Genomic DNA, 12,149 nt, shown 5'->3' with positions numbered 1-12,149 from the left:
GATGGTAAGTCTACGTATTGTGAGGTGGGCGGGGTGAGCATTAGGGATGGCAACTCTATGGGTTCTGAGGTGGGTGGGGTGAGCATTATGGATGGCAACTCTGTGTTCTGAGGTGGGTGGGGTGAGCATTATGGATGGCAACTCTGTGTTCTGAGGTGGGTGGGTTGAGCATTAGGGATGGCAACTCTGTTCTGAGGTGGGTGGGGTGAGCATTAGGGATGGCAACTCTATGTGTTCTGTGGTGGGTGGGTTGAGCATTAGGGATGGCAACTCTGTTCTGAGGTGGGTGGGTTGAGCATTAGGGATGGCAACTCTGTTCTGAGGTGGGTGGGGTGAGCATTAGGGATGGCAACTCTATGTGTTCTGAGGTGGGTGGGTTGAGCATTAGGGATGGCAACTCCGTTCTGAAGTGGGTGGGGTGAGCATTAGGGATGGCAACTCTATGTGGTCTGAGGTGGGTGGGGTGAGCATTAGGGATGGCAACTCTATGTGTTCTGAGGTGGGTGGAGAAAGCATTAGGGATGGCAACTCTATGTGTTCTGAGGTGGGTGGGGTGAGCATTAGGAATGGCAACTCTATGTGTTCTGAGGTTGGTGGGGTGAGCATTAGGGATGGCAACTCTATGTGTTCTGAGGTGGGTGGGGTGAGCATTAGGGATGGAAACTCGAATGTGTTCTGAGGTGGACGGGGTGAGCATTCGGGATGGCGTTTTAGTCTTATGTGTTCTGAGGTGGGTGGGGTGGGCATTGGGAAGGCAGGTCTGTGAGTTGTGAGGTTGGTGGGGTAATCTTTTTAAATGGCAAGTCTACAAGTTGTGAGGATGATCAATGGGGTGATCAGTTGGGTTGGCCAATTTGTGTTGCAAGGTTGGTGGGTTGATTATTTGGGATGGCCAATCTATGTGTTGTGAGATGGGTGAGGTCAACAATGGGGACAGCCAATCTATGAGTTTTGAGACTTGAATAAACTATAATACTGTTCCTTTGCTTGAGAGTTCAGTAACAGTGCTTCACCGTGTGCAGTCATGACTGGTAAAAGTTGAGAGTCATACAGGAAATTAAAAGACCATGTATAAAGAAGTCCCTGTTTCTGAAAGTCAACAGCACTTTTGACATGTGTAATAGATGAAAGTTGGTAATCAAATGTAAGGAGAATCTTTAACTCCATGTTTTTTTGCTAATAACTTAATGAGTTGAATGCCAGTCTATGTAGATTTTGAGGTGGGGGAGGAAGACAAGAGGCTGATAACAGGTCTCCAGCAGATCAGCTGGTACACAGGTGAGCCATATCTGCAAAACACACAAACCCTACTGTCTGCTGTACACCCAATGTATTTTGAGAGGAGTAATTTTTTCATCTGTTAGATATTGATGTTAATCTGGGGAAAGGTCCTAAAGGCATTCAGTAAAGCATTTTATCATTAAACTGTATCCATTATTTATATGAAGTTATCTCACTTTAAATAAACTTATAACACCTGAGAGTCTTCTTTCACTTTTTTAAAAGTTGTAACCAATGATAACTATGAATTTCCTCACACAATCCATGAGGAAACTAGAGTAACGACAAAAACACAAATCGGCACAAAGCACAAAGAAAACACAGTATACAGTTTGTTATTTTAAAAAGGTAGCTATTTCTGTACATGATATACCTGGCAAATCATATGTGGGATAGAAAGCCAAGTAATAGCAAACATATTCTATGAGAGTGTATAATATAGGCAGGATTTTTGCTCTTGTTCAAGGTATGTGCAATCTTGCATGGCAGTGAATACATTTCCGAGGGGGGTGGGGAATGACTTGTAAAAACAACCATTCGGTTGTTATACATTTTTGTCAAAAAAACTTTTTAAAAGATGGTCTTTTGCTAGCAAATTTCTATACAAGAACTTACTATGTCTATGCCCTGGTTTTATTGTCAAGGTCAAGCTGTATTGTTGATAATGTAAGCAGACACATATGTGGAAACTAGGAAGACAGTATATCATTGTTTTGTGTTTCTGTGAAATGGTTATGGCATGAAATGTTATATTTCCTGTTTATGTGAAATGTCAATAGCATGAAATGTTACATCAAAATGATGAAATGAATTCTGATCTCCATTAAAAAGTAGACTTCATAAATTATATGCTCAATGATTTGGTAAACAAAGAACTTAGTTATGACAATGTAGCTTCTATACTTTCCATCTCTGTTAATATTAAATCAATTATGAGGATCCACTGGAGGCACTACATTCAATAATAAGGTAACAATAGTAGAATGTTCCTGGCATTATTTATCTGGAGACATAAAATAAGTGTGGACAGCAAATGGTGTTTTCACTCTGGTGATATTCATCTCCAATCTCTCAGTAACAATGTTGGCAAATTTTGACAAGTATGTAACTCTCTGATGATATTCCTGTTCTAGCTCTTTGAGTAACATTGTTGGCAAATTCCCGAGAGTTGTGGTGGACATTTTGGACAAAAACATAACTGGACAAGGACAATTGCTTTCAATCATGTTGAACATCAAATGACAATCCTTCTGAAAATAATGCAGTTAACATACTTTTTCCCATGGAAAAAAGCCATGATAATGCATTTTTTCTGGCCTCCTGAGATCTGAATTTCCATTTCCACTTTTATATTTTGCATTAATGTTCCCAGTACATTGAACTTTTCCTGAATCAATTGAAAAATTAGAAGTTCAGAGATAAATAATTATGTAAAAAAAACACTTTCCAATACATTAAGGATACATCTTACAAGGGTTGTCTTAAAGCATTGCTGATAACATATACAGGGATTGCCAAATCTCTCAACAATTTAAAGACTGGTCATGTTCTTGTCCATTGTGGCTTTAATAGCCTTATATCTTTCTGTCACACTCAGTTCTTCATAACAAATTGCTGTAAGCCAAATGGGGAATTTGCAAACGATTCCGATCGGAGTATTAATAAAAAATAAATGTGATTGAATAAACGCTCAAGTTTATGGTTCTGTGGCACAAAAACTTCTAGGTTAACAAGTGACATCACATATTGAACAAATATGTATTTAAGTGTTCTAACAGCTGTTAATTGTCAATCCTGAAGAATACCCCAGGGTCTGTTTGAGTCTGAGGGATTCATGCCCAAAGCAGGATAAAGGGGCTTATAGACCCCTTTTGAAAATGTTTCCAATGTTATTTATATTCATTGAAGGAACTCTTACTGTTTTTGATGGAAATGTCTGAGCAAAAAGAAATCTTAAGAAATTGTACAAAAGTCTTAAGTTAAAAGCACTCAATCCTGATTTCTAAAAACTCCTGGTATTTACATAGCAGAAGAAAACAAAGCAAGATTTCCTATCATATCGTTTGTGTGTATTTTTATCTCATTCAACTAATGTTTGTCTTGAAAGAACAGAAGCTAACTCACTCCCTTCCCAGTGAGGCGTCCTGGGTTTGATTCCAAGTGGGTTTCCTCTGGGTACCCAGTTTCCCTCCATAATACAAGTGACACAGTGCAAACGAGAGTGATTAATATTATGTTGTTATAATTTGTTTCACAATTGGTGTAAAAAATAAGTTTAAAATAACACAAACAGTGAGCCATGATAGTTTAAATTTGCATTTTGATTCCGAACTTGCAATGTTTTTGCCACAATATAACGGGGAAACAAAAAAACAAAAAGTTTGCGAACGCAGCAAACCGTAAGCTTTGCAGCAAACTGTGAGCGTTCTCAAACGCAGGGCATCTCCTGTTCATTGTAAAGATGTGCAAAACCATTGGAATTTTCATCAAGATTTTAAGGTCAAAGGTGACATTTCCATAAAACACTCTTTTCTCCATCAGAACTCAGAGAACCAAACCCAAAATCAAATTGTATACCAACAATTGAGCACAATCCACAAATATACAAACCAAATGGTTTTCTCCTTTGAAAAGTTCAGAAGCTAGACTTCAAATAAGAAGTCTCTGACAATTATTATCTGATATCTATATGAATCTTTTCAATGTGAAAAATCTCATGGATGTGTAGCCCAGTATCAGTTTATACAACGGAGAAAAAAAACTTACTTTTAATTAAATGCAATGACGCAACTACTTCAGTACAGTACGTCAAGATAAAACACATCAAGCTCTGATGTTAACTTTTGTAAGAACTTTTTTTAATAAATTTTTTATCATACAACTACTTAAACTTCAAAGCACCAATCACCTTTTAACACTTTTCTTCCTAGCCAAAATGTTGCAAACTAAGATTGTTTCTTCCTGTCATAGAACTGCATAAATTGGAACTCAAATTTTACTTTTGTGAACCAGAGGAATTAGGCTTTTCTTCTTTCAACAATGTGTGATTATTGAACAATTTGCAACCTTTACCACCAGTCACAAAACTTTTGTTTTGGTAATGAAAAGTAATATCATATTGTAATGGTCAGTTACATGTCCAATTCCAAGGTCTTCGTTTGAAAATACTTGAAACCAACCCCAAAAATGTCCAAAAAATGACAAGACCCGATAAGCAACAAGTGAAATATTGACTTTTGGTGTTCACAAGATGAAATATATTGAGATCTCACACTGAAACCATATTTTTTTCCTTCTATTATATTCCTAAAAAGGATATTATATAAAGTTTATTGTTGATTTTTGGAAAAACTGGAAATGACGTTGTTGAATCTGTGTCCCTGTGCCCTGTGCGCGCTGACGTTAGATTTGGTATCGACAGTGGGCCTTAATTTCAAAACAGTGATAAATATCAAAATGTTATTCCACTGTTTGAAACAGTGAAATATCAATTTTATTTCACTATTAAATCTCAATAAACCATTGGAAAGCATATAATAACAAGTGTTTATCCGCCATTATGTTTATTGAAAATGGTATACAATCTCGATTTGTTAGTATCAGCCAAGGAAATACCATTTTCTATGCCAACAGATCTATACCAATTGCAATATATTCCAGGAATTATTGTGGAAAAACATGAAAATATCTCCGAATATAATCTTTACAGCCAGCTCTTATTATTGAAGATGGTATACTTGCATCTAGAACACGGGTACCAGAAACAAAGCTCAAAAAAATCTCTTGGGACAAAAGGAATACAAATAAGAGAAAATATTGAGAAAGGCATACTCTCTGGGGTAACGCACCACACCAAAGTTGTCATCAGCAATTACTGACTTGAATCAAATCTATTATTTGACTCCCAATTGAACATCAGCGTTTCTCAGAAAAGAAATTGTGACCAAGCCTTTTGCTGTGGCACAGAAAAAAACGCTGACGGACCAGTCTGTGAAAAATTAGCCAGTTTATACAGACACTAAATAAAATACAGTCTGTAAATTGGGAACATTTATCAATTTGATGCAGTGACAAATTCAATACATGGGGTCTGATTATATGAATGCTACCATACGCTTTTAACAAATTCTAGACAGATTTAAAAGGAAAAAAAGCGCAGAGATGGCGGATGGCAAGGAGTGTAAAATCATTGTCTTAGACTTTCATTTAAATCTCATGAAATTTTTGATTAGCAAAGAATCACTTGCATTGTTTCTTTTCAGGACTTTCAGTATTGTTTTTCTTGAATGCCATAATTCAAGAATTATGCTTATTTGACGCAAATTTGAATAAAAAAAAGAAGAAAAGATGACCTAGCTTTCTCAGAGCAATACTCAACCATATGTTGATGTTTTTCATATACTTACAGTTACTTGATTTAAACCGATACCAGCTGTGATGTATTGATTTGACTTCAACATTTGCTATTGTCTTTCTAGAGATATCAAAGATTTTTCTTTACCAGAGAAAGACCTCTTTTTTCCTTGAGTTTTATGAGGAAATTTCATGTGGGACTATTATATTCCGGATTTTCTTGACAGGGATCAGAACATTTCCCAATGCTTTGTAATAAATATAAGATGAAATGACGCTTAAATGGTAAACTTTCCTGGGAAAATATGAAACAATCCTATTCCCACCCCAATGATGTTGACAAAATATTTTAAAGCGAAATTCAACAAGAAAAAAATCATTCAAACATTTTAGCATCATATAACTTAAATGGGACTTTAACTATGAGAACTATATTTTAGATACATGTATTGAACCATAATCCAGTCCTTTGTTGCCTGATTCAATGGGAAACATTGTGCATATTTAAATACTAAAGTGTATCGTAATAATTCCAGAAATTGGTTCAAATATTATAATCGACATCAAATAGAATACTTGCAAAATAAGTCATAGTGCACAACGGGCATAACATATTCGTCTTATAGCTGGTGTTACATTTGTCTTGCATTTAGCCCTTGATGAACCTAATGCCATTACAAAGACCCATTAGTTAAATGATTTTACAATGCCTCAACACATTGTTGGAGATTACAGAATAATCTTTAGACAGAACGCACATTAATCAACTTATCAGACTGGATAAAGGTCTTATTAGACAGAATAGGATATTAGTTATTTGCCGATGCACATTCGCGATGTTAGTGCAGCACGTCTTCATAAAATGCTCGCTGATATTGTCCCATCTCCCACATAATTTCGATCTGATACTGCATATTTTCCAGAATGCCAAATGCTTAAGAGTGCTTTTCTTTATTCATACTCTGTATCAGCCCAGATATATTACATTATGAAAGCACAGTCCTGTGTAGCTAGTATAAGAATTTCAAAAAGTTTTAAAATTTATTAAGTTATTCAATTTCTTTTAAAAATGTGACAAAAGCTGATAAGCTTTTAGAATCACTCTTGAGTCAAATTGTGCTTAAACTCTTGTTTGCAAGGAAAATTTCAAAACTCGATGCCAGTCATTTCATCAAGTAAATAGATTATTTTTAGTTTTCTTGGATCTGCAGGCATAAATGTTAAGCAGAAAAACACAGGACGTCTGCTGGAGACAAACTAGACTTGTCAGCCGGCTTCTCAGAAGCCATACCCCAGGGATCGGTGAAAAGTGACATCACTAAATGAAGGAGACAGACGGGAAAGCTGGTCTTCCCATGAAATCATTACTTTTGCAAACTCTATAAATGAAGTCCAAAAGGGTTTCATATTACTTTGAGATTTAATTTATTTAAATGTTTTATTCAATATAATTCCCTTACATCAGATTTTATATAAAAGGTTATTGGGTCAGACATGGTACCATTACCTTCGTGTAAATTTTCATGTTAAATTGTAAACCCTTATGTTCAAAAAAATATTTATATATATTATAATAATAATGCATTGTAATATAATATTGAAAATAGAACAGAAAAATGCTCCATTTTTCTGAAAAGCTGGTAATGCTACAGATTATCCGTACATTTCAGACATGGATTTACAAAATTCTGTTCACGTGACTATCTTATAGTTGCTGTTTGGTCTTTATCCATATAAGTATGTAAAATATTGTAATGTTTTGGTCAGACTTCTGCATCATCATGTTCGGAGCTGTATGTATACACTACTTTAACATTCTAAGGAAAACTTTTTTAGCAAGTTACACAAATGTCGACCATTTTTGTCAAGCGTGGACACCAGTACCAAGAATTGCAGATCTCATTTCAAAGAAAACAATAAAAGAAATTAAATATTAACGACTTGAGCATCCTAAGGGGGCGACAAGTCAGTGAGAGCACCATGGGCTGACATCCTGCTTCACTCTTCTAGAAATGACATAATCATTACAATGTACACAAGACTAACAGTTACTTCATATATGTGTTGCTTTACGTGGAAATGGTCGCATAGTGTCATTTTAGGGGACGACTGATGAACTGCGATATTTCGTGTACAGGTGTAATGCTGTAACGGCAATGCTGTAGGGGACAATGGGCGATTTTTGTGATTGTTCTTTTTCAATATATTAATTGTTCAGTGTATTTGTTTTCGGGATGGGATCAATTTTAGTAGATATTTGGATCATTAATATAATATTTGCTAAACTATAAGCATGTTTTGGACTTAAAATTGCTTTTATAACAATTTAGATTCAAAGTTTTCAATATTAAAATATTTTAAACATGCAAGTTTTCATCATCAGGTCTTGGATGTAAATGCATTTGTTGTTAAGAAAACATTGTTTCTAACAGATGATGGATGAAATAAGCCGATTGTTTGACAATGAATTCCACTGCGCAGCTTGTAATGTTTAATCCATGAGAAGCCGCTCAATACAATTAAAACTTCAGGATAAATATGGGATTTTTTCCCAATTTAAATGTCTTCGCCAACAAGACAGGGAATTTTTAGTAAAAATTTTAGATTTGTCTTCATTTTGAAAATGAGAAAATCATGATGGAAATGGAGAGGGTGCATTAAAAGAAAGCAATTTAGCTGCATAATAAGAACCGAACCTCCTCCTAAACGCAAACGCAGATAAAGTAACTGCTGATCTAGCATTTCAAAGACAAAAGACCATACGAGGGTGTCTCCTTTTAAAGGACTCAAGAGAATTGGTGTCAACTATATTGACATTCTGAAGTTACCAATGGCGACGGCCATTTATTTCTCATTACCAGAAGTTTAAGAACTAAGTAGTCTCAAAGTTGGTAATAATTTGTGACTTTTGCCATGAAAACGGAATACGTCTGGTGTACTGAGAAAATCTATCAATGAAACGGAAATATATGGACTTTTGAAAGAAGTTTTACTGAAAATTTCCCAATTTTGTTTATGACTGTGGGGTCATTTTTGTACAGTAAAGAAATCAATGTAAACTTGTATTCTCAAATTATTTAGATGAATAATTGATTTTAATATTCTTTATGGCTATGTAGAGTGTAACACTAATTCACTGAAGATGTATGTAAAGCATTCCCGATGGATATCATACCTATTAAAATTGCTGCTATAAACATGAAACCACTGAAGAGGAACTATTGTTGCCTTATAAAGCATGAAACTCTATTGATAATTTAGGAAATGGATACGTTCCGGAACAATTCACTTAACTGTCATAACTTGTAATGCGTAAGATATATCTATATTAACTTAAAAGCAAAACATTACAATAATAAGCTCACAGGGGTAATTATTTAAGTTGGAAATACTGAGGTTTCCGAAACTTCCTATCCATTCGGATTAAAAGCAGATTTGCAGTCAAAACATCGGCATAGATTGAATACACCTGAAATAACATAATTGCCGAGCAAAAATGGAGAACATGCATTGTTAAAATATTATTAAAATGCTAGGCATCATTTAAATTCAGCAATTCATCACCGATTGCACAAAATCTGGCACCTGCACTAAGGAGTAGATGATAGTTCCATATAATAAATTATGGAATTACAATGTACATGAGTGTAAATAAATTTTGCTATATTACTTCTATTTTCATTAAAAATTGATTTGCCTTAAACAGGAGCTGTGTGTTGTCAATGTGTAAATGAATGCAATAAGTACATAAATTATACAATATTACTTCAACTTCCAAAAAAATAGACCTTTTTAAAAAAAAATGTGACTTAATTATCTTGTGAAGGTAATAAAAGAGACAACACCACAGGAGAAAAACATCTGTGACACCAAATGTGGCGAATTAACAACTACAATTTCTATTCTTGTGAATGTAATAATTTGAAATCACCATGGAAGCCTAAATATAGTTTCATCAGATTCGTGCCACACCTGTTTTAGTGACAATTGCAACGGAATTGAAAAGATGCTTCATAAAACCTGATACAAGTGGAACGTTATGAAACGCAGCTATTTAAAGTCGGGCACGTCAGTTTATAACCGAGATTTAGTGTCACTGATATTTAGAAACCACATCACCGGATGATAATAAATACTAGATAATTTAACTTCAGGAATTGTTAATAGTTACTGTATTCTAAGAAATGAATAAGATTTTTGCCGGATTTCTTACTGGGAATGGTGGCAGCTGAGGGGGTGTCAGTTCGAACATTTACACAAAGATTTATATAAACTGACGTGAGCTTTTTTACACACTGACAATCAGTTTGAAGAAACGTTCTCAGAAGTGTCTTTTAAATGCTCAGAGAATATTTTTTTTCCATCATACAAGTTGAAATTGAAAGGGAAGACACGTGCTTAGGTGCAAACACGAAAAACTAACAAACTTAGAATTCCTACAGAAAGTGCTAAAGAATCTTTCGTAAATATACACATTGTAGAATCATTCTGGAGGCTGAAAGCATGGACATAGTTTTACACCTACATGTATTCAGTCGATTATGAGCAAAAATTACTTTTTTTGCTAAATAGAAGCAACGTTTGTGATAATAAGCAATTAGCAGCGAAATTATTTTTTTTACATCTTGTGCTAAAGAGCTGTGAACACCAATTCTGTAAATATAAACATAACTGTTATTTAGCATCGGAGATTGGAATCGTGAAAGTGGAATTAGGTCACCGCGCCTGACACAGGCTCAGTCCAAATTAAGCCAACAAATTGATATATTTATAAAAGGCTAAATATAGGAGTACATGACATTTTCACCAGAGGTGTAATGGATACTTGTGGCTTTGAATTATGTGTTTCTCCGAAAAACAAGTATCTTCATTACCATGGAAATTAGAATGTCACATTCAGTAATATGGAATTTGGTGAAACACATGAAGTCTTGTGATACTGTGAAGATTTAAAGTGTTATTCTCCAAACTATCAATGTAACTAATATTTTAACAATCACCACCATTTCTTCAGTATTGGCAATATTTCTTAAAGGATTGCAAAAACTAAAAATGGTTCTACAACATTTTTGCCTCAAGAGACCAAGATTTCGTTCAGAAAATGAAATTTTAGTCAACTGCTTTTCAGCATTTAAATTGGTAATTTTTAGAGCAATTTTGTGTGACAGTCCGACATATTTTGTCATAAAAAATCTCAGATATTCTCAAATGAACCATTTTCGTCATTTTAAAGTTGTAACTGAATCATATTCCACGTGTGGTGTTATTTGATCATTCAAGTGTTGGTATAAGTTCCAAAGATAAACTATGGAGCTGCTTTCTCGTAAAATTGAATCTCAATATTTTTAATATTTTAAGTCAACAGTCTAGACTAGCCTGTTCAATTTTTACTAAGCATCTGTTAAATGGCGAACAGATTGTTTGATCTTCATCTACTGTATCAATAAGTGGAAAACATGTGTAGCCTTTACATTTATAATGTAGCCACACTTAGCAAGTATTTACATTGACAGAGGACAGCTAGTGTTGAAGAGCATGACAAAACATATCCTCCACTGGAATTGTGTTCACTTGGAAAATGTTGGAAACTGACAAATATAGAATGGAATACAAGATATTCACTGTATCATTATAAATTCAAACTTTTTCTCAAATGGAAATTGTCTGAATCAAAAAACTGATATAAATTCAAGAAAGGAGATTGTAGAAGGGATCTTCCTAGGTTTATAAGGAAAAAAAGAGACAAGTGCACAGTGTTTTGCATATCACTATAATTGAAGAAGTTTTACTAACAAGAGAAATGAGAAAGTGCTAAGTACATGCTTAAAAAAGAAGTTAATTTTGGGGGGTTTTAACATCCATTTTTTTAAAAAAAGAAAGCATTAGGTGGACACACCAATGATTCACAAAAAGTAGTAACATTCTAAATGCATGTTTGTCTGAACAAAAAACAAAAACAAAAGCACTGCAGGTGCAGCTTAAGAGTTGGAATCTTATTAAATGTATTTTGACACTTATTTTCTAAGAAATAAAGTGAAAAGTGGACATACAATGGATTCACAATGGCCTACTCAGTGAGAATGTTTCATCTTCACACTTCTCGGCCTGGCCAACAGGTAAAATACGCTTCATAATTCACACTTTATTTCTCTCATAATACGCTTCTTAATTCACACTTCTTGCTTCTTCAATGCTCAATAATTCACCCTTCATTTTTTATACAAATAGATTATGGGTCTTTGGATCATAAAGACAAAATTCTTGCGTCCATAAGATTCTAAAATTATGTCATGTGTCATTTTTTATATATATATATATACATATAAGCTATTTTCTGACGCTTGAATATCATTCAGCAGCCTGTGTATTAGACTAAGTCAACAATGATGTATTCCTGGCAAGTTTGTCAAAAAATGTTTCAAAATCCTGTCAAAAAATTGCATAGAAAAACCAACCACTTCTATAATGACCAAAAGTTTCACAAATATATTTAAAACAATAGCATCTTGTATGAA

General features: G+C 34.4%; 2 protein-coding genes across 4 annotated transcripts in view; one reads left to right on the top strand and one right to left on the bottom strand.

Annotated features, from left to right (window-relative positions):
* LOC128231940 (potassium voltage-gated channel protein Shaker-like) overlaps positions 1–12,149 on the top strand; it is a 61,549-nt gene that overhangs the window by 22,666 nt on the left and 26,734 nt on the right. Inside the window, exon 1 of one of the 3 annotated variants that reach the window (XM_052945202.1) lies at positions 1,686–1,747. The exons of 1 other annotated variant lie outside the window; for it this stretch is intronic. Coding sequence is in view for 1 of the 2 variants with exons in the window: in XM_052945200.1 (XP_052801160.1) it covers positions 11,697–11,750 (54 nt within the window). In the remaining variant the exon portion in view is untranslated. Of the gene's footprint in view, positions 1–1,685; positions 1,748–11,668; positions 11,751–12,149 lie in introns of those variants that run through there. One more of the 3 variants, XM_052945200.1, reaches the window with a different exon arrangement.
* Positions 1–12,149, bottom strand: part of LOC128231941 (U1 small nuclear ribonucleoprotein 70 kDa-like) — a 68,309-nt gene that overhangs the window by 47,397 nt on the left and 8,763 nt on the right. The gene's annotated exons all lie outside the window — the stretch shown is intronic.

The sequence above is a fragment of the Mya arenaria genome, chromosome 4, assembly GCF_026914265.1.
Source record: "Mya arenaria isolate MELC-2E11 chromosome 4, ASM2691426v1".
Taxonomy (NCBI): Eukaryota; Metazoa; Mollusca; class Bivalvia; order Myida; family Myidae; genus Mya; species Mya arenaria.
This window is presented reverse-complemented; position numbering and strand designations above follow the sequence as displayed.